The sequence below is a fragment of the Tachysurus vachellii genome, chromosome 3 (genome assembly GCF_030014155.1).
Source record: "Tachysurus vachellii isolate PV-2020 chromosome 3, HZAU_Pvac_v1, whole genome shotgun sequence".
In the NCBI taxonomy this organism is placed as follows: Eukaryota; Metazoa; Chordata; class Actinopteri; order Siluriformes; family Bagridae; genus Tachysurus; species Tachysurus vachellii.
In genome coordinates, this window is record NC_083462.1 from 14,516,739 (window position 1) to 14,540,934 (window position 24,196).

General features: G+C 39.6%; 1 protein-coding gene across 1 annotated transcript in view; it reads right to left on the minus strand.

Moving 5' to 3' along the window:
* Positions 1 to 668: 668 nt before the first annotated feature.
* The window catches only part of chrna11 (cholinergic receptor, nicotinic, alpha 11), a 37,322-nt gene continuing 13,794 nt past the window's right edge, over positions 669 to 24,196 (minus strand). Inside the window, exons 6-10 of the mRNA XM_060865881.1 lie at positions 17,082 to 17,249; positions 14,028 to 14,222; positions 11,514 to 11,600; positions 5,559 to 5,668; positions 669 to 4,242 (exon numbers count right to left, since the gene is read on the minus strand). Coding sequence (XP_060721864.1) covers positions 3,502 to 4,242; positions 5,559 to 5,668; positions 11,514 to 11,600; positions 14,028 to 14,222; positions 17,082 to 17,249 — 1,301 coding nt within the window. The 3' untranslated portion in view covers positions 669 to 3,501. The remainder of the gene's footprint in view (positions 4,243 to 5,558; positions 5,669 to 11,513; positions 11,601 to 14,027; positions 14,223 to 17,081; positions 17,250 to 24,196) is intronic.

Consider the following 24,196-nt stretch of genomic DNA (forward strand, 5'->3'; position numbering starts at 1 on the left):
AATGAGAGCTCCTGTGGAATGTGCTTCTCAAGTCTGGAGGAACTAAAAACCCTAACTACCCTGCCTGCATCAAACCCTGTTCAGTATCAATCATCACATACTCAGAGATTTTCCATCATTCCAGTATCTGAGAACTGCAGCACTGACTATGAAATCGAACACTGTCTCAAAGAAGCATCAGCCACCTTTTTTCAGTGCCAGAACTTCAGTGCATTTTGGGAGTACCTTGGTATAATCACCTACTGAGATAATTGCAGAGACTGCAGAAGTATTGAAATCATGATCATCCAGCTGGCATATGGGGCATATGCTATTAAGATGCCTTAACACACCATCTGCCCTGTGAAGTGCTATACAGAGAGCTACTCTGTGGCTAATGCTTAGGAGTTAAAAAAAGAGATTTAAAGATCAAGTAAAGGCTGTTTCATTTTAAGCCTGAGATTCTGGAGAATGAAACATCTGACTGTGACACACAAGTGAGCAGTCATTATGAGCAGAACACAGCTACTGTAAAAGAAGGATGTTTTTACCAGTGTAACTTACGTGTGTGTGTGTGTGTGTGTGTAAGAGAGAGAGAGAGAGAGAGAGAGAGAGAGAGAGAGAGAGAGAGAGAGAGAGAGAGAGAGAGAGAGAGAATTAATCAATTAAATATATAAACATTCACACAATCTACAATACTAAACAGTATGTTCACAAGTACAAACATGGTCCCGGACTTTTCTGGACATCTCATTCTCTCGAGTCTGGACACCATCTGAGTCAGTGCTGTTGGGAAATATTTACTCTTACCCAAATGATGACTGCTGTTGCACTTCTGCTGAATCAGTTGTTTGATTGACCTGCATGGCTAAGCAATTAATAGAGTCTACTTCTTGGCCCTCTCTGCCATGCTCAATTTTTTTTTATCATAACTGATTTTGTTTGCTTATGTAAGTAATTCCAACTGCACAGTTTTGTTTGTGCTGTTATTTATGATGTAGTTCTGCTACTTCTCTATGCCAAAAGATTTGGCTCCCTAGCTAACAGAAATGGTAATTCTGTAAAGCGTCTGGTTTGTGGGTGCAGGATCTACTGCTGTTTTCAGTCTTGTTATAGTTTTCTGGAAGTTTGTAGACCAGCTAAATTTTTATCATTGTTATCATTAATGTCCATTGAGGCCACTGAGTGTCACAGGTCTTTCAAAATAAAACACACGCAATCCAGGTGGTCAATAAGTCTCCAGCCTATTGCTTCCACAGCCTGCTCCTGTATGTGTTCTGAATCTCAAAAGCTTGTAGATTTTCTAATATAGACACATAATAAGACACATACTGTACAGTCCACTTCAGTCCTTACAACAGAAACCAACATGGCCTTTTAATACTTATTGACCATCTACAGCCGGTCTTCTCAGACAACTCAGAAAACAAGACCATATGAGTTTGTGCTCACTGTATTATAGGAAACTGTGCTGCCTTCCTAGCTTTATTTCCTAACCGCTTACAAGTTTTGTGAGAGTGAACACTTTGCTCGCTGTTTCCGGTTGGATTTTAGTTTAATGACAAATAAAACATGGCTGAAACATCAGGGGTTTCAATGATACATGATGGCTGAATGACTCTTAATGGCCTGGACTCATCAGAGCTAAGTAGAAACAGGAGCAGTTTTAAGAACGTTGTACAAACTGCTCATTGTCTTCTTCATGCAAATACTTGGAAATGAAAGTCAATCAAATGTTAAAAAGTGAAAGTTATGGGATTTTGAGAGTCTTAATATTTCAGAAAAAAAGAAAAGCATAAGGAGCAGTTGAGTGTTTCTCTAAAGGAAATAAAAGGAAATTCGTGCAGAAAAGATCTCTAAAGAGAACTATTCATTCCACTATCACAATCAGATCCTGCTATAACATTCAACATTCTCTAAATGAAATATTCTTGTAGTTCTTGACTTTATGACCATTTTCTCACACTTTATAAGCATCAAAGGAGTTTGTTAGCCATGACATTTGTATTTTTTCTTGTATGCCACTGATTTATTAGAAAAATGTGTAAAATATAACAACAAACACCTTTGATTCCTTCTCATGGTTGCTGTATTAAGAATATGAGTAAATTCCTCCTGATTAATACACACTGCTTTCAGCAATGCAACAGCTACAGGGCATGTCAGATTCTTGTTCCAGCATTACTGTTGCTCTGTAGTTACTGAATAAACATTATGGTCTAACATTCTTTAAAAATTAAAATTGCATGAAATGATCCTAATGAAAATAAGAGAATATTGTGTTGTGTTAGCGGCTGTAGCTTTATTCTTAGGAAAGTCAACTGAATTAATTTCATGTGTTATAATTCCTATTAATTTCCAGGGGTGGACCTTTTGCAAGATTTTCTTCTTTTGTCTTTGGAACTCCATTAAAATAATATATCTGTGAGATTGGAGAATGAAATATGTGGAAGATTGTAAAAGTGTTGCTAGTGCCTGTGTGCCATTTCTCGGTGTGTCACAAGGACGTCGTTCCAGACTTCCATCTCTTTGTCTCAGTGATATCAATCTCTTCTCTTTGTATTATATAAATCTAGTCTGTTATTATATTTCCTCTGAATGAAGTAGCATCTGTGTGCTGTGTTTCAAGATGTAAGAAGTTCTATTTTACGTCTCTCCTACAATGCGATTTCCAGCTTTGCCAGAAACTCTCTCTCTCTCTCTCTCTCTCTCTCTCTCTCTCTCTCTCTCTCCCATCACACTGTTCTCATTTCCTACACTGTTCACCTCACATCATCCATAGTGCCAATAAACAATAACAATTAATAACCAATCCGCTTTCTCCTTTTTCTCATTCCTCCTTCTTTGATGCTAGCTCTTTCTTTGTAATTGATCTCACATCCTCCTGTTCTTCCCTCAGTGACAGTTTACTATCTCCATCCATCTTGGTAGCAAGCATTCTGCCTACCATTCTCTCCTAACATCTGTATTCATCTATTACTCATTGCTCTACTGTATTTTACTGCTGAAGGTTTTAAAAAAAAAGCATCTCGCTTAACCTCATTTTCTTTTCTTCTCTGTTTAAACATTTCTGTTTTTAGTCAATACCACCTGCACATCTCCACAGACATCCTGAGCCTCTCCTCCACCCTCGCGTTTGTTGCTCACTCTTACCAGCTCTATTTTTTTCATTCAATGCAACACACCTAAACATGCACATTCTCAAAATATATTTTGAGAATTCATAGTGATCTTGTACTATCATGACACTATCATGACAAGACCATGATACATCCTTTTGATTGAGATTTTGCTTCCCTTTTTCTGCCCCTCTCTTTGAGGTTAATGTTAGGCTGGGTACTATTGCCACAAAGAGTCCAGTTTCTGTCCATATGACTGTCTAGGATTTAAAGTTATATAGTCCTATGTTTAATACACTTTATGTTTCCCACAACTTAAAGGTTTTCATGAACATTCTGAGATATTTCCTGGTTACAGACAGACTTTCCTGTATCTATACATTGTGCATTAATTTTTGTCTCTTCAAATGAAATCCTTGGAAACAGCTTCGACAAAGTTGGGTGCTGACATGAGGATGGAGATGGTGCAGATGATGTTAAAGACACTGAAGGCCACAAGGCAGAGCCGGTCGATAACTGCCCCTGCAAACTTCCACTGCTCTGCTACACTGTCGTTTTCGTCCTGGGCTCTGAAACGCTCAGCAATATAACGAACCTCATCCAGGATAGCCTGAAGCTGTGGGTCTCCTCCACTGCCACTGGCCGCTGAGCATGAACAACCACCAGCACCACCCGAGACTGTACTGGGACAACCAGGAGCATCTAGGTTTGGCGTTGGTGGTGGAGGTGGACTGCTGTAATGTGAGGGCAAGTGAGGTGGCGGGCTGGAAGACCCTGGTCGAATTACACCACCTGATATGCTATTCCTTGGGGCGGAGTCAGCCAACAGTGGAGGTGGTGAGGCTTCATCCAAGCTTGGGAAGCCAGTGTAGAGCAGGCTACCATTGTTATTAGCACTGTTACACTGTGGGGGCAGGTGGTTGGCATGGCCTGCTGCTTGCAAAAGGCTCTGGGGGTGGAGTGGGTGCAGTGTGGTAGGCATATGGTGGTGTTGGTCAACCGTGTTGGGAAGGCTGCCAGTATGGGAGCCTGAAGAGCAGCGGCGAAGATGGGGAGCACATGGAGGACGCTCAGGGTCTTCACATTCACCGGGGCGCTTCATACGCAAAAACCAGGCCACCCACTGGAGCAGAACCAGCTGGACCTGGAAAAAGATGATGAGATAAACATCATGGACCCCAGTGATGATGGCATTACAAATAATTAAAAGCTAAAATAAAAGTTTTAAGATAACATTTCTTTTAAAACCTCAAGCAGAACTATATTTTAAATAGTACTTTTTCTTGTCAGTACATAATGACTTAAACTGATGTAAATTACATTAGAAAGCATTTTAGCAACATGATTCATATGAGCACGAACATAAATGAACAGTACTAAAGTAGGTAAAAGTAAAATATCTTCTTCTTCTTCTACTTCAAAATCTCTAAACTTCATAAGATTCTAGATATGACTTTAGATCTTATTCCCATGTCAAAACAAATACTTTTAAATAAAGGGAAAAATCATATTGTTTGAATTTATCTGACATCATTGTTTGAAAGACCTTAGAAGCTTTTTTTTGCCCAAATGTTAGTGATAATTGCTCTGCCTTTTCCACTTTTCACAGACCTACTTATTCACTGTGTGACTATAATATGTTGTGCTTTTCTACTTCATGCTTTTACTTTTTTTTATAATGAGATTATTTTATATTACTTAAACAAAGGGAGATGTACTGGCATTTTCCCTCAGATCTAAATGCTTAATTGCTATCAGGAGAGCTAAAGGATAGTCCAGGTCCTTATGAGTATCACATAGATTAGTATCATTTCAGAGCAAAAAGTAATTTGTAAACTCACACAGTTATATGTTTAGTAGGCAATAAATTGCTCTGAAGCTCTATCTCACACACTGTGATGCATCTCTGTGTAATTTAAAAAGTTTCATGCAATCAGTGAAATCCTTCTTACAAGATAGGAATACTTTATTATTCACCCTTTATTGCCACAGTGTCATCTGTCATTGTAAATAGTGAAAAAGCCTATATAATTTAAATATGTACCCTTGTTGGAATGGAAGTGTGCTGTAAGTAAAAATTTTATGATGTGTTAATGCATTATGTAATGTGTGCTATCTCAAAATTTGTCAACATTTACCTTTATTTATAAATGGTAGGTAAAATAAATGGTCCTCCTTTAAAGTTTGTGACCCAAATAGAAATAAAAGGGACCGATGGAAGCCCAAAATGTACATGTGTGAGCTGTGCATGAACACCTAGTACAGCAATTTACCTACTTTAGGTATGCATGTGGAAAATTTCACGGCTGGTATAATACAGTTTACTGTTAATGCAACTGCTCCAAAACACAGTCAGTGAAAAATGAACTTAAAGTAATTTTGACATTGATTAGGTTGCTGAACTTTTGTATCATAATAAATTAAAAGACCAGCACTCCAAGTATGTGTATGTAGAGTTACCCATTTGGGCATGTTTCCCCCATTTGGATCGTGATGATGATATTGCAGAACAATCACAGTTGCTATGACTGACATACCAACGATGATCATTATACTAGCAAAGTATTGCCCTAAGAGAGAGACAGAATAAGAGCATTAATATTTGGCATATTCTTCTTAATATAATTCTTACCAAAACAAAAAACACCTTAAATAAGTCATTAAAAATGCAATAGAGAGGAACTCAAATGATCATTAAACACAATACAATTACAATAAACTGGTTGCTGAATTGTGCAGTCTTTTATAAATGGGGAGGTGGCTGAGTTCAGAATGAATGTTCAGACCTTAAATCTTATTCTCAAGTAATTATCATACACCTGTCATAAGATTCATCATTCTGATTATCCCCAAACAATGATCACTTGTTTCTGTAGGATTTTTTGTAGCACTTAAAAAGAATTTCCAAAATCCTAGATTTACCATGGACCATCATAAAGGCTATAATGGGCAAATTGGGCAAACCACAGTGACAGCAACAAGAACAGGACGTCCATCCAAAATTTATAAAAGGACACAACAAAAAGGAAACTGCCAGGCAGGCTGCCAATAGACTTATGGAGACTTATTAATGGAGCTGCAGAAATATCTGAAGTTACTGATTACTCTCTGCATGTGACAACAGTTTCTCATATTATTCATGCCTGGGATGTAAACTAGAGCTGCCAGAAATAGCTGTTTCTCACAAAAACCTACCAAGCTCAACTAAATAACTCAAATTCCAAAAGTAATGACAGCATAATTCCTAAAAGTTTACTCTGTGCACGTGACTGCTTGATTTGCTGCCCATACACAGCTAAGACATTCCCCACATAAATGCTGCTTGGGTGCTGATAAGAACACCCCTAGTGTTGTGGAGAGCAAAAAATGACATGGCTGCAAGGTGGAGCATCAGAATCACACATTACTGGCAGCCAATGAGTGAAGTGGTAACTCTTCACCCTCCAGTAGAAGATGGGGAAGTGTAAAAAATTACAGCAGACACAAGCAGTTTTTGTTTACCTTTGAATAAGTCTGTATAGGCATTCTCTATTGTATAGGCATGCTGCAGAGTCACTGCCTCGTCACAGGTTTTCTTTACCAAGAAGCCTGTCTTCCGTATTATATCCCACATGTGTTATTTTTCTTATTTTTCACATAGGTGTTGACATTTTAAATCGTTTCTCTCTGTTTTTATTGCTGGTGTTTTAGGTAGTTTGTTATTAAGAACATGGGCAAGAAAGGGGTTCAGTCTGAAAATCACACCATCACTGAGGTTGTTGAAAGCTACTAATTTAACTGAGAGCTCTGTTACCTGAAGCCATCATAAAATCATAAAATCATAAATAATGGTATGCATGTCCCTAGAGATATCCCTGGATACTTTGGAGATAATCAGAGGAGAATGTCATGAGAGCTGCCCAGGTCTAGCCACCAGTTCTAGTTCATCAGGCATAGCCACCCTGCCTATAGACCTCCAATCTGAGCTCATTCCTACTGAACTGGATTCTCCAGCCCCACTGCATTACACAAATGCAGCTGCAGGTATTGCACTGAGCTGCACTTAGCTTAGTTACTGAGTACCTTTCAGGAGTTGGCAAAGTTCCTGAGAAAGTTTGTTTCTAACTTCTCAGAAAAAAGCCAGCCAGACTAGGCGCAATCAACCAGCAAGATGGCATAGAGTTTGATTTGATACCCAGTTCACAGCCTGCACAGGCAAAGACATTGCCCACATGCAGCCATCCAACCTCTTAGATTACTGCTACCTACATAGTGACAAGCCAGCACCACTTCAGGACCCCTATGTTGTGGACAACAAAATGGTACATTAAGTTGTGTCAGAATCACACACCATTGGTAGCCAATGAACACAGTTGCAATTCTTCACCCTAAAGCAGAATCTCTCTCACTCACTCATTTTCTACCGCTTATCCGAACTACCTCGGGTCACGGGGAGCCTGTGCCATCTCAGGCGTCATCGGGCATCAAGGCAGGATACACCCTGGACAAAGTGCCAACCCATCGCCGGGCACACAGACACTCTCATTCACTCACGCAATCACACACTACGGACAATTTTCCAGAGATGCCAATCAACCTACCATGCATGTCTTTGGACCGGGGGAGGAAACCGGAGTACCCGGAGGAAACCCCCAAGGCACGGGGAGAACATGCAAACTCCACACACACAAGGCGGAGGCAGGTATCAAACCCCCAACCCTGGAGGTGTGAGGTGAACATGCTAACCACTAAGCCACCGTGCCCCCTTAAAGCAGAATCTGGGGTTATTTAAAAGAGTGCAGCAGACACAAGCAATTGGCGTCCTTACAGGGTCGCGGGTGTTGAAAAGTGTTCCATTCCTGTTCCATTCCTCTGTTTCTACTAATCTGGACCTCTTCAGCCGCCTTTGTTACTTGTGGCAACTTTAATAGAGCTGAAGGAATGTCTGATAAGTTGATGATTGTGCTTTTTATGTAATAGCAATCCCTCGTTCTTGCCTGGACTATGTGGTATAGCTTGTATATAAAGTTTTTCTCACAAAAAACATCCAAACTCAACTCAATCACTCAAACCATGTCGCAAAATGTGTTATGGTCTGACAAGACCAATTCCAAAATGTATGTTCAGTGCAACTCCATCCAGGGTGTATCCTGCCTTGATGCCCGATGACGCCTGAGATAGGCACAGGCTCCCCGTGACCCGAGGTAGTTCGGATATGCGGTAGAAAATGAATGAATGAATGAATGAATGAATGAATGAATAAATGTTCAGTGCATGTGACTGCAGAGTAACCACTTAGCGTTGTGAAGAGCAAAAAGGCACATGGCTGCAAGGTGGAGCACCAGAATCACACATGACTTGTGACCACTCCTCACCATCCAGCAGAAGCTGGGGTAATTTAAAAGGGTGCAGCAGAAACAATCAATTGACATTCTTAAAGTGGTCAAGGGTGGTGAAAACGGTTTTATTTCTTTGCAGCGCTTTGGACACAATCTGTCTCTGTTCAGTTTTGTGCCTCTTTTTACCGAGAAGACTTAAAGCAGAGATTGAAAGAAAGAACATATATTCTCTGGCTCTTTTTTCCATGTTGATCTTACTGTGCTTCTACTGGCCTGGACCTCTTCAGCCCCCCTTTATGACTTGTGGCAACTTTCTTTGTTTAGAAGCCTATCCTACCTTTTTGCACAAGCAATAAAATAGAACAGTTTTTTGCCTATTTCTGTCTCCTGAGAATGTATTTTGCTTGCTGTTGCTTTGAGTTGCCACAGACAGTTTTTCCAGCCTGAAAATCATACCATTACTGAGGTTCTCAGAATGTTAATGAAACCTGAAGAGCATAAGGCCCCAAGGGTTGTGAGGCTCCAGCATCCACCAAGGGGTCTGCATGGTCTAGGGTGAAGGGGATGCCAGAGTCTCTCTCATTTTCGCACATTCACTCACTACTACACAATAATTAACCTAGTATTCTTTTCAGTTTGAAAAGCTTGAAGCATTGTTAGAGCCATGTGTTTCAAATAAAAGGATTCAATGAAATCTTCCAGCCACCTATCTGGGGGCCAACATACAAAATTTGGGGCCAACACTGAAAAATGGTCTCCTTATCAAAGACTCAGCAACTGAAGCACTCGGTTCACTCTCACACTCTGGTCATCCACCTGGAGGCATGCAACACAATGGAGAAGCTAACAAACAGATTTCCCTGTCCTGTCATGGATGCAGAGCATTAATCTCATCAAAACAAAGCTAGAGCCTATACAGACTTATTCTGCCCTACCTTCTTCCCTATGCACCAAAGTAGAAGAGCTTTTTCTTAACTACATTTCCTGTGAGAGTCACATCCACATTAAGGTTTTGCAGAATGTTGGTAATGAGCTCTGGATAGCATAAGTCTATAGGGTTGTGAGGCCCCTGGCCTTACACATACACACTCAATAACCCAGTCTCCTCTTCAGTTTTACCAGATCACCTGGGAGGGGAGTTTTGGGTGCAGCATTGGTGGGGCTATGTGTTTCAAATGAAAGGACATAATTGTCCCACTCTCACTATCTGTTCAGCCAACTGGAGGTTTGGACACAATGGTGGACAAGCTAAGATACAAATTCCTCTGTTCTGCAATGGATGTAGAGGTCTGGACCTTCTGCTAGCAGTGTCCAAGTGTCTGCAAACCACTCTGTGGATGCCTGCACTTGTGCCCTTTTTCCAGCTCCCTATCTTTAGCATCACTGTGTTTTGACCTTAGCCTGTCTAGTGATCCTGACTCAAGCAACCAAAAAGATTCTCTTGGTTTCCTGTATCCATGGAAATTTTACATACGTCATTGCTAGTCAATTCTGGGTAAGAACCATGCTGGCAATTGACCACACCTCATAGGGCTGATCCAGTGGATAACAAATTACCTGATAGGCAGACAACAGTGAGTGAGGCTGGTGAATTATACATCACACACCCAGGCCATAAGAACTGGTGCGTCACAGGTCTGTGTTCTTTCTTCAATTCTCTATATAACAATAACTGCATTTCTAAATATCCTTTTGTCAAGCTTTTGAGATTTGCAGATGACACAACAGCCATCGGCCTCATCCAGGACACTGAAAAATCTGCTTACAGGATAGAGGTTGAACCAATGGCTGTCTAGTGTAGTCAAAACAACCTTGAAATTAATATGGTAAAAACCTGTGGAGATGATATTGGATTTCAGGAAAAACCCTTTATCTCTCCCTGCCTTCACCATTCAAAATAGCACTGTGATATCTGTAGAGTCCTTCAGGTTTCTGGGCACTACCATCTCACAGGAACTGAAGTGGGAAAGCCACATAGACTTCAAAGTTAAAAAAGCCCAGCAAAGGTTATACTTCCTGCATCATTTAAGTAAGTTTGATCTACCACAGGATTTGATAATGCAGTTCCACACAGCTGTGATTGAGTCGGTCCTGTAAATATCCACTACGTCTGGTTCGGTTCAACCACTCAGACAGAAGTAGGCAGACATAATAACAAATCAGACATCTGTAGGCTGCAACGCACTGTTAAAGCAGCTGAGAGGATAATTGGTGTGCCTCCACAACAAATTCCTTGTGTGTGTGTGCACAAAAATTACGAATAAAGCTGATGCTGATTCTGATTCTGAAAAGCATGATGCAAATAAATTTTAATTGAATTGAATTTACTTTAGGGATAAATGTAAGGAATCAGAAGTAGCTAGAAATACGTCAGTATTAATGGAATCGCTTCAGATGTCTGCTACTAAGCTGAAGATGAAAAGGAATTTCACCTTTCCGCACGACAGGGACTCAAAGCATACATACAAATCAACAAAGGATTAAATAAGAAGAAGTTTTGAATGACTTAGACCAGAGTCCACAACTTAAGCTAACTAAAACTCTTTGGGATGTCCTGAAGAAGTCTGTGGACATGGACATGCCCTTATAATGTGATGGATTTAGTTGGATGTTTTTGCAAGAAATAGTGGGAAAATATTGGTATGTCAAGATGGATAAACTCAATCAAAACACTGAGTGGTATAATAAAACCAGAAGGAACACAACAATGTACGACTTTATGTGTGTGCACAATTATGCAACCACATTATTGTAAGTCTTTTTCACTAAAAGTGTTTTTGATTTTTCTAAATTTTTTGTTGTTATTTCACACTGAGGGTGGAAATCATTGTAATATGGCATGTTGTTATACGTAATTTTAGTCTTTTATGTCCATTTTATATATCACTGCAGATTATGACTTAGATTAGCACATTTCAGGGGGCAATAAACTATAAGGAGTCTACAATCTATATGCTTTATTTGTCCTTTCCTAGTGAGAACAATTGATTCCTATTTAAAATGTATTCCTAAATTTACATGTAAACTATAAACAAATGGTTTTATCATCAAAGCAACACCAACAGAGATTCTTGTACTTTCATGAACACATACTTACCTATGAGTGGAATGGAGTCAGAAGTGGCAGGCATAATTTCTGCCACCAGTAACATAAAGACTGTTAGTGATAGCAGCACTGTAATACCTGTGGAATAACAGATATGAAATAATGATACATCATGTCAATGAATCATTTGTATTCAGCAAAGTTTATTAGTTATAAGGTAATGTAGAGAAAAATGAACTCCTACTAGGGTATGGGGTATTTCCTGTTATAAACTTCCTGTTATAAGCAACTAATGAGGTGCCATATTAATCCTTATGTCCTGTGGGTCAATAGCAATACCGTTTGGCTAAAAACCCACATAAATGAAGAAGAATTATTTTCTTTTAAAAATTAGTATAAAGTTGATATATAAACATTTTAAATTCACTCTAAATATACCTTTATTAAGAGACGCTACTAAGATACATTACTAAGACACCAGAGGATTAAAACTAAATTTAGATGATGCAAAACTCCCCAGCTGTTTGTGTACAGTATATATGGTTCACATATCATTCCATACAAATGAAAAGAAATTACAGCAGGCCATTTGTCTTCCCTAATCCTTATATATTCCTGTTCATGTCCTCCTCATCCTCTTTCTGTTACTCATCTATCCCACTCTATCTTGCTCTCATCACTAACCCTCCTTGTATCGATCTCCAGTTCTCACTGAATCTCCTTAAATCTTCTTTTATTTGTTTTTGTAATATTTCCTTAAGTTCAAATTTTAAAAGTGCTCTTCTGGCATACCATATACCAGGTATTAAAAAACATCTGTCATAGCCACTAGTGTGCACTGCAATCAATACATATGATGGATGAGCCTTTAACAAACTGCTATTAATAAATGAACTTTGAACTTATCACATGGCAGCAGCACAGCGTACAAGGTTATGCAGATACAGGTAAGAAGCTTCAGTTAATGTGGACATCAAAAATCATAATTTAGAAAAGGTCTGATCTCTGTTACTTTAATTGTGGCATGGTTGTTGGTATCAGATAAAGTGGAGACTGCTGACCTATTGGGATTCTATAATAATTCCAGTGTACAGTCTTTACAACCATGGTGAGCAGAAAAGCATCTCAGACATCACAACCCATGAAATTGTGGGGTGTGAAACTATCCAACTTGGGTGAGTCTGTGCCCATGATAGCCTCGGAGTCTTGTTCTTGTGCAAACCAATATGACAATTATGCTGACCTTTCTAAACAACAAAGCAATCTATATTTCTTGTTTTATCACTGCTCTCTGTAAAGTCTATAGACTGTCATGTATAAAAATCCTGAGAGCAAAGACATTTTGTCAAAATACCCACATATTCAAGTTAAAGAGCAAAGAAATCAAACATTTTTCTCATTCTGTCAGATGTGAACATTAACTAGCATGTGATCAGTATCTGCATGTTTGGTTTAAGATATATATCATAGAACAGTCTATCTGGACCTAGTGTAGTTCATGGCCTTTGTCATTATATTTGAAGCCTGATGGGTCTATTCATTAATATAGTAATGACCTTCAACAGCTTTCCTTTACCCCAAGTGGACAAGCTAGTGGAGTAACTGGAGAGAACTCAGTTTATCTCCACACTCAATGTAACCAAGGAAGGTTGGCAAGTAGCCCTCAGACCAAGACTATGCCAAAGACAACCTTTAACACCACCTGTGGCTACTGGCAGCACTGGTGTCTCCACTTAGGGCTGCAAAACATTCCAAAGCCTCATGCATGTCATTCTGCGCCCATATAATTGCTTCGCAGCTGCCTACCTTGACAACATCATGGTGCAATCCTACACTTAGTTGGGCCACCTATTCCCAATGCCAAGTACCTATACAAAGGATGTTGATGCTACAAGAGAAGAAAGTGCTGGCAGTCAGTGAGTACCCCCGTCCTACAACAAAGAAGCAGGTACATGCCTTTCTGGGGTTGGAAGGGTACTACTTAATATCTGTGCCTAGTTTCTCCTCTATTGCAGAACCTCCCCATATCAGAGCAGTGGCAGAAAATACTCACCCTCCTCAAGATGCAGGGCGAGTTTATTGAGGCCCAGCACAGTTGAAACTGGAAGCTATTTATTGTTTAACCAGTCAATCTTACAGGACATGGTACCTGGATAACGCCTGTCAATCACGTTGCAATATGTTTGCTTGCCTAAAAATCGATGGTGTCATTTAACCTACAGGTATCTGAAGAAATAAATAACTTTCTTTTTCTATTCGTCTTTTGATTTCAAACCTAAATGTTTTCAGCATACAGCAAATATAATTGACTGTAGAATGCTATGTCTGTGGTTCCATTATACATAATTCTTTTAACGAGGTATAAATCAAACCAAATTTTAAAATGTAAATCAAGATGTTGAAGATGGGCCAAAATTATAATGTATCGTCCTTTTGTAATGGCTTCGGTGGTATTTGCTACAAAGTGGAACTCTAAATGATCGTAATATAGCACAGAATAGCCTGTGCAAAAAAAAAGGTTATAAAAACTCAAATACTCCCATCTCTCTTACTCTGTCTCATTACCCAGTGAGATCTTCTCTCCAGAGTCAGCAGGCAGCACAAAGATCAGGAGGGTCATGGAGGAAAGCAGTACGCAAGGAATGAGGAGGTTCAGGGCATAGTAGAGTGTTCGTCTGCGGATGGTTATCACGAATGTCACATCTGGGTACGGCTCCTTACAGCAGTCATAGAAAACCTCATTCCTTGTGCCAGGCACACCTGGGTATATTGAGAGGCAGACAGAGGACTGAAGCAAAAAAATATGTCTGAAATATCAAGGCCATTTAAGTTCTAACAAATGAAAGCTTAGAATAAAAAACAAGACAATGACAGAAAATTGTGAGGTTCTACTGAATTCTAGATCGATAGATTTGTCTGATTGCTCTGTTTGCTTCCAGTGCAGCAGGCTGACTTTCAAGAGATCTGCAATACTGCTTCTCCATGTAAAGTCTTTAATTATATAGATCTTCTCAAACCTCTCAACCTCACCAGTCACTGAACTGAATTACTCTCATAACTTCAACAAAGGTTAAAGGGTAAATTCTCATTACACATGGAGATGACTGGCTACTCTGATTTACCCATATGTGTGTGTGTGTGTGTGTGTGTGTGTGTGTGTGTGTGTGTGTGTGCATGTACAGAAAAAAAAATTGTGTTTTGTAATAGAAAAAAAAAGTACAATAATTAACAGAGGAGTACAGACGAGGCTTGTATATATATATAGAGGGGATATGTTCGGAACTCTGTTAAATTGAAATAATGGTCTCCTCAGTTAAATTGTTAACTCAATTTAACTTTCAATTTAACTTTAATTCTGTTAAACATAATGTAATTAGCAGCTGTCAGATCAGAGATAGATTGGATGAATGTAATGGGGATGAGTCAGATTGATTTAACAAAGTCAAGCTTTATTTTGGAGCCTCAGATAAGATCTCAATGGGTTTGCTTTAATCAGACATCAGTCCTGATTTATTTGTGTTTACTGCATTGAAATACCTTGAAAAGTCTATTTGAAACGATACGAAGACATTTTACATGCAACTGTTAACCACAACAGACTACCTTATAAAAAGCTATACTTTTTTTTTACATCATCCATAAATAATACTAATTGAGATTCCGTGTTTTGCTTTGTTTTTGTGTGTATGTTAAATGTCATGAACATGTCCAATCATTTCTTCTAGTTTAGTACCACAATGATGTAACAGAAATCGTTCACTTCTGAAACATTTCTCAAGTGATATATTATTCAGCTGAAAGTTACATAAATTAATGTTAAATATTCTGAAACTGAATATATTTGCATATTCTTACAAATATTTTGGTTAGTGAAAATATATTTACTGCCCACATGGCATATGGCATATGTTACATTCTGTTGCTTCAACTCTGTCTAACTGTAGTCTTCAAAACATAGAACCATATGAACTACTACTACTCTTGGTGTTATTCTATCCTGGCTGTTCCTTGACATGTTAATTAACAAATGTTTGGCGAATCATCACTGGTCCAGTTCCTACATGTTTAACATAAGCAGTGGCACAACAAAAAGCATAAGCTAGATTTCAGAGCACTGAATAACTTCCTGATTACAAAACCTCATAATTCGGACAAAATGCATAGTCTTCCACTCTGGTTTTAGGTCATTTTAAAGATGATAAGATTTAAGTGCTGCTTATTCTTCTCATGAAGCCCCTGGAGCACTGTGTTGGTATTAAGGCCACTGTTCTCACTTAGTTCATTTTATTATCTCAGACATTTTCTAGCAGTGCTGTTAAACACTTTTCTTTATCCACCACTTTCTTTATTCCATCTTGTGACCCATACTATTTTTTTTTTTTACAGCTGTATGTTCCCCTGCAAACTGGTGTCACCTTAAGTGTTCAAAATTGGATGGCAAGGAAGTATTTTACTTCAACAGAACAACAATTTTATCCAATTTCTACAAATTCAACTAGTTCAAATATATCAAATAACACAATATAGTTAACTTGGGTTCACCTTAACAAAGCAGTTTTTAATAGAAATGATTTCTTGCCTGGGTTATTCATGTTTTTCATACTGCAGCTCAGTTTCTTTTAGGTGCAAAGAAAGGAATCACATTAACCTGGTTTTAGCTTCTCTTCGTTGGCTTTCATTTGATCTTAGGGTTCAGTGTAAGGTTTTATTGCTTGAAGTTTTAAGCAGACAGACCACTTATGTTGTTGACATGTACTTTGTACACACACTGTGTCTAAACCCTAATGTTCTCCTCAAAGTTACTTTGATCTTGTGGCCATTGAACTGAGGCTCTGGGGCTGTTTCCAGCTACACTTCCAGCTACACCACAAACATGCATCATCTGTATCTCTTTTTCAAATAAACCTCAATGCATATATATATATATATATATATATATATATATATATATATATATATATATATATATATATATATATATATATATATATATATATATATAGACAGAAGTAAACCCATGCATATATGAGCTTATACGTTATTGACTTTACCAGCTTATGGAAAAAAGATTTCCTCAAAATCTTCAATGGTTATAGATGTAACTAGAAGATTAGTAACAACAAAGGACATTCACCCAATTGAAGCAGGCATTCACAGACCCATGACACTATTTTAGCAATTCTAGGCATCCATATTATTGTTAAATTCCATCACTCATTAGTCATACAAAGATAAACTGTGCTGTAAAACCTCATCAAGCAGGACTGATCGTGTGTGCCGACTATGCATCCTGGAAGCGAGGCTTGATTGCAGTATATTGCTGACTGTGTTATTTGCAAATGGAGTCTAGGATGCTACAGACTGATATAAATATACTACATCACCATGTAAAACAGAAAGTCCATCATTCATTGTTCAGCTTCAATAGCTTAATAAAGTAAAGACATCTCAAATAAATCATGACAATCACTTTCCTTTCAAGTAACTGAGTAAACTTGGATTTTATGTTGAGATATCCAATCTGTTTAATGATTTTACTGCCAGAATATCACTCAGTGTCTAATTCTAGGTGGAATTTATTATATGTAGCTATAATGACCCTATTTCATTTCCACTCACCCACTAGGTCCCATTCTCCATTAGGCATATAACCAGAAATATCTGCGTCGGTCATCTGGAGGTCCAGCAGCCAGCCGTCAAATGTCCAGGAGCCAAATTTCATTTCACACTTTTGGATGTCGAAAGGAAACCAGCGGACATCCACATTACAGGTGCTCATGAAGATACCTAAAGTTTGTTTAGGTGAACAGACAACAATATACTTTATCATCTATACTGTAATCATTTATACTATAAGTGTGTGAATAATATTATGATATAAAAACAGGATTGAAGCCGTATGTATTAAACATACCTGGAATTTTTACGGATCGGAGGTGAACGTCAAAGGAAGCAAGCAAGGTGTTATAGCTTTAGGTCTTCTTGTAATTATTCAGTTATTGTGTAATTACTAAGTTAGTTTCTTAAACAACTTCATCTTTTGTTCATTTATTTTTTCTCCAAGTTCTTTTAAGTTTCCTTCACATTTGCACAAAGAACTTTGTTCCGTTAACTGAAATTCACACATTTCAAAACATTTCTATACACATTATACACACATTTTCAAATCTTTATAGATTTTGTTAGACCACAGATCATTCACCACACTAACGAATGAATAAAACCTCTGTACAAACCCCAGCATGGATGATGATGTTAACAATTGTATCACCTGAAACTCATACCAACTGACGAACAGTGTCTGTGTTCATGTGTTTGTGCCTAAATGACAGGATTCTATTAATAGAGAGGGGAAAAAAGCTGCTGCACCAATACCTTCGGCAGTATTTATTGTACTTGTCACTAAACAGAAAAGAAGCTCAATAACATTCCTTTCCTTTCCCCTTTTCCTCCATCCTCCATACAATCAGCATTTCAGGCCTCTTTTGTCACTGTTTATATTTATGCATGTTTTCATGTCAGGGTTATTATATTTGGAAGCCTACTTTTATAATACAATTCTGCCTATAGAATTATACAGAAATACTATTTCATTTTATCTTATACAAAAGAAATTATACTATATGACAAAAAGTATGTGCACCCCTGACCATCAAACCCATATGTTGTTCTTAACCAAACTGAAGTGCACAATTCTACAGAACGCCTCTGTGTGCTGTATTTTCCTTCACTGGAACTCAGAGACACAAACCCTGGTCCATCATGACAACGTCCCTGTACACAAAGCACAGAGCTCCATGAAGACATGGTGTGTGAAGGTTGGAGTGAAGAACTCGAGTGTCCTGCACTGAGCCCTGACTCTGACTCAACACTACTGAACACCTTTGTGATGAACTGGAACATAGACTGAACCCCAGACCTCCTCACTCTTACATCATCAGTGTCTGATCTCACTAATGCTCTTGCAGCTGAATGAACACAAATCCACACAGTCACAATTCTGCTTGAACTCTGTCATGATCCTTAAATAATTCCTGAACAACTGGCATTTTTTGCTCTGAGATCTGAATGTTCACTTGCTGTCTAATATATCCCAATCCTTGACAGGTACCACTGTAATAAGATATTCACTTCGCCCGTCAGTTGCTAAGTGTACTGCTCTAATACTTTTGATATTATTATAACTGGATCCGTGTTAGCTGAGGATAATTTTAGTGACATAATCCTTTTCCCAGCATGGTGGACTGTGTTCTTATAATAAATACTTAGAGCATCAGTGCTGTGGATGTGCATAATATCACAGTTTTATACATTCAAGGATGGAGAGATGTTTATTCTCTCTGGCCACGGGGGGAGTTGGATGCTGGCCAGCTGTCAATGTCCAGATTGATTAGGGTCTGAGAATCTTCAAACAAATTAGGGGATCTATCACTTTTTTTGGTTTGAATTACATAATTAAAATGAGGTACTGTACATAATGCATATTTTCCATGAAACCATAAGGAGATACAAATTAACCGAGATCACTATGGTTACTACATATATGGTTACTATGGTTACTATATGCTGACTATAGTTTAATTATAATACAATGATCAAAAAAATGCGTAATCTTTTTCGAATATATTTGAATTGCAATTCATTCTGAAGGGTCTTTTCCACATCAGTACTGTTTCACTACTCAACAGTCTGAGAATCTCTGAAGCAAGCTGATAGACAATTGCAACAGAATTTTAATAGATGTCATTCTCACATTTTCAAATTCCATTAATGTCTTAAATTTGTATTAAAATGCTGTGAACACTGCTAACAGCTAGCGTAGAGGCAAGTGTCTAGAACTGCATAGATTTCAGTTTATGTACATTTAAGTTAAATTTTCATTTACATTTAAGTTTAATTTGTTACTTATATGCAAAGAAAACCCACATCATGAGTGCATTAATCCAACCTTTATAGTTGCTTGTGAGCAGTGTCTAATGTGTTGGACAAATTTTACCAGGTTTCAGTGATGCCAGCTCTCCCCTATTTACCGAGTCTTGCCCTAACTGCTAAATAATGCAATGCATGATGCTCACAGGCAAAGTGAATATTGCTGACTATTCATATTCCTTCCACTGATGCTTCATGGTCACAGCAGGGATCGAGCAGAACGGCAGACACAGCTGCAAAACTTTGCCGGATGAAAGAGGAAAGCCTCTTTGCTGTCTTGTCAGCCTGGAATGGGACAAGTGAGCAGCTATTTCTACATTGATGTAGCCTCCTCTCCTAAAAGGATGAGCCTTACTACACTCTCGCTGTCTCCTGCACATTCTCTACACATGAGTATTGTGCCCATCATGGCAGAGAGTACTGATAGCATGACATCTATGCATTCAGATGTTCTGAGCATAAACCTGAAGCTGAATCTTTCATCTAGTTTTTCCTGCCCTCTAATGAGATAATTCCAATAACTGCAAATATACTGTAACAGTCTGTAATAAAACGTTACTGCATCTAGCAACGATAAATGTAATTACCTACATAAACATTCACATTTCTATGTTTTTACATAAATTTAAACATTTATATTACAGCTCTGTGCCCCCTGGTGCTCTCAATGCCATGGCCCAAGTTCGATTCCCAGGCAGGGAGCAAAACCCATCCACTAAAAGGCTCAGTGCCTGTCCAATGCCTGAATGAAATGGGTGGGTTGCATCAGGAAGGCATCCGGGGTAAAACCTGTGCCAAATCAAATGTGAACCAAATGATCCACTGTGATAACCCTAAACAAGTCTATATCAAAACCTATCAAAAATGAAATGCTGTGTGTAGTAGAGACTCCTAACTAGAGGAAGACAGTAGGGTTAAGGTCAACCTGTCTCAAGCTGTCATGTCCAACAGAACAAGCGTGTTTAGAAAACCCTTCATCATCTGCAATCAAGCAGTTCATGACCTTAGTATGGTTTGTTCTGAACCCAGACTGAAACTCAAATCACTTTCTGAAGTGCAAGTGTTATTAGAAGTGAACAGCCACTGAATGCTTGAGTAGCCTGTTTGGAAAAGAAGGGTAACAAATATCTCTGCAATTAGGTTTAATGCCTGAATTTTTAAAATTTGAGTGACGGAAGGCAGAACAGAGCCAGAACAAAGAGATGCACTAATGGCCCCAGTTATAGACTCAGCATGGAGGTGAATTAGTTCTCACTTTGGCACAGACTAAGAAGATTGTTTGAAAACCATTGAACAAAATGACATAAATGTTCCTCTAGGACTTTGGTGCTTCAAAAAGACATAAAGCTACATAAGACATATACATAAGATATATATATATATATATATATATATATATATATATATATATATATATATATATATATATATATATATATGATATATATATATATATATATCTATATATATATATATGATATATATATATGATACCGCTCTTCTGTGTTTGTTATCTTTCTCCTCTTGTTCTTCAGAGACATCCAGCTGACCGGGGACTCCACATTGCTGGCTGAGCCTTGCTAATCTCCTGGGGAGGGCTGCTGTATTATTCTCCTGCCGTCTTCCTCTTGCTACCGGGTTTTGGAGCCTGGTCCTCTGCCCAACCGCCCCCTACAGGAAGGACTCACTTTTGCTGCCTTCCTAATTTCTGTTTTTGCTTTAAGTGAGTGAGGAAATAAATACCTCCCTTTTGTTAACTCTCACACCGTCTCTGTGCCCCTTTTTCCGTGTCCCATCTCTCGAAGAGCCCTACACTGGTGGAGAATGCGGGCAGCGGACACGGAAGCAGCACCGGAGCCCTCTGTTGGGCAGGTGCTGCAACATCTCATGCAGGCCAGTCTCCATCAGCACGAAGTCACCCAGGAGCTGGCCAAGAGTGTCAAGAAGGCCACAGAGGAGCTACTGGAACTTCGGCGGGGGGCCCCCGCCGCATCAATTCCCCTCCCTGATCCCGGCCACGACGCTCTGCGCAGGCTCACAAAACTCGGCTCCGGAGACGATGTGGAGGCGTTCCTGGATACCTTCGAGCGCACCGCAGACCGGGAGGGTTGGCCCAAGCGGGACTGGGCCGATGCCCTAGCCCCGTTGCTCAGTGGAGATGCCCAATTGGCGTATTACGCGTTGGATCCAGAAAACGCTCGAGACTATGAAACGGTGAAAGAGGAAATTCTCGTCCACTGTGGTCGATCCCATGTCACAGCAGCCGGAGATTTCCATAGGTGGCGGTATGATCCAACTAGCAATCCTCGTCCCCAGATGGATGAACTGCTGCGTATCACCCGACGCTGGTTGCAGAGTGATCGACTAACGACCAAAGAGGTCACAGAAAGAGTGGCCATGGACCAGTTCCTATGAGCGCTGCCGGCCGAAGAACGGAAGGCTGTTGGGCTGAAGGGCCCAGAGGACACAAAGGACCTTCTGAACACCCTGGAACATGCCAAGGCCACCCTAGAAATGGGTCGGGATGCTCGAAGAGACTTCCAGGCCAGCGCCCACCACCCCCAGCCCCGACAACAGCCAGTGTCCGAACGGATCTGGGAGAGGAGACCTCTGGATAGCCGCCCCACCCTGGGACCGGTTGATGAGCCCATGCCCACCAAACCGGACCTCAGAGCCCCAACTCAGGCCCCCAAACAATGGCTCGCGAGTTGTGGCCTACACACCCCCACCATTCCAAAGGGGGCCCGCCTTACTGTGGAGGTAAATGGCCGCCCGGTGTCGGCGCTCCTGGATTCGGGGAGTACGGTCACGCTGGCCCGCCCCACCGTACTCCCCGCCCCCATAAAATCGGTGGGGACTCACGCGGTCTCGTGCGTCCATGGCGATGCCTGTTCGGTTCCTACCGCACAGGTCAAGATCCGTAGCAAAGCAGGAGAGTGGCCGCTCCTCATCGGACTTATCCCAGATCTCCCGGTCCCCCTCCTACTGGGACACGACTGGCCGGGGTTACAGCAGAGGACCCCTATATATATGTATGTTGCTATATATATATAAATCCTTAACATGGTTAAAATATTTTACTATCTGTTTTCCACCGACACAGAAAAGCATTCTCATGCTATGGTTGCTGAGTGATCAGTGTCAGACAGGAGACGCTCAGAGACCTTGCTCAGTCTGTTCTGTTTCGATTATCAATTCCCCGTGTTTGTGGATGCATGTAGGCTAGATAAAGGTGGAGAGAAAGCAGAAAGGCAGTGCAGAGAAAGCAGAAGAAAGAATAAAAGCTGTGCTGGTAGAGATGCAGCAATGTGTTCCAAATGGGTTGCTGGTGATTATGCTGATATAAAAAGCAGCTATTCAGAGCTCTGGCTTTGTTTACTAAATGAGGATAAGGCATCAGAAGCATTCTATTCCTATATATCATACTTTTATTTAGCTGCTTTTTGTTGTGATTTTGCTGGGTTTATTTGTTAGAAAATGTCTTAATTTGCCATTTGATTTCTGTATTTTTGGAAGACCTTTTCTATTGTCTATTTATATCATGTTATGTAATATTTAGAACGTTTCGATTAACAGGACGAACCCTTCCTATAGTTTGCTATATAAAGCTGTGTCTCTACCTCAATCATCTGAAATTGTTCCAGTACAACATGCTATCCTGAAAAACCTTAAAAAGAAATCTGCCTTTGTTTTACACTTTGCCTTGTTCATTGTCTGTAGGTCCAGGTTCTGCCATCACAGTCTATAAGCAGGTTGTTATTTTATTCCTTGTTTCCTCGTTTAGTTTAATTTCTTTTGTAATTAAGCCTTAACATGTGACATTTTATTCAGTTATTGAAATATAAGAAAATTAGCTTTTTGATGTCTTTCTCTCACTAACCACGAGAAACAGGCAGAAGTGGTGGTACAGGACTAATGTCGTCATGGAGATGATGTTTCACACCTCTCCCCTTGTTTCATCTAATTATCTATTCTGTTGAACTTCATGTTGTTTCAGTTACCTCTTTTCCTCATCATCTACCATCCTCCTGGTTTCCTAGGCGATGAAATGGACACACTTCTCAGTGCTTTCCCTTCTGACAGCACCCCTCTAAAAGTCTCTTCTGAATTCCTTCTCCTTGAAATTCAACAGCTGCCCTCTCACACACAAGAAAGGAAATGTCCTGGATCCTACCACAGCAAGACATGAGTGCTATCCCACTTCATATCTACTGTATGTTCATCACCTTCATCACCATCACTCTTCCTATCCTACCTAAAACCATCTTCCATTATCTCTATCTTTCCCGTCGAAACCCTCTCTATCTTCCCTTCCTCTGTAGCTTCATGCGCTTTTTTATTTCTTAGTGACCCTCACTCCTTTTCCTACCTTCCCTTGGACTCCACTAAACCCAGGTAGACTTCTTGTCCTGCTCCTTGGCTGTCAGATATGTTGTGCAGCAACTGGAGAGAAGCTCCACTCCAGCTTCTCTTTACTTCTAAACCCCCTGGTTCCACCTGCTTCATTCTCTCTGATTGTTGAGGACTTCACCTCGTTTTACATTGAGAAAATCTGCCAGACCTTCACTTCTGCCATTAATATTACATTACACAGCCAGGATTCCCCTACTCTTTCATTTTCACATCTCACATCCATTGCAACAGAAGAGATTCTACAAGATCCTACCACCTACACACTTGATCCAATCCCTTACACTTTCCAATGGATTTCCTTTCCAATGGATCTGATGATGAATTCAATTCAGTTCAATTCAACTTATTTGTCTAGCACTTTTATCAATTCACATTGTCTCAAAGCAGCTTTA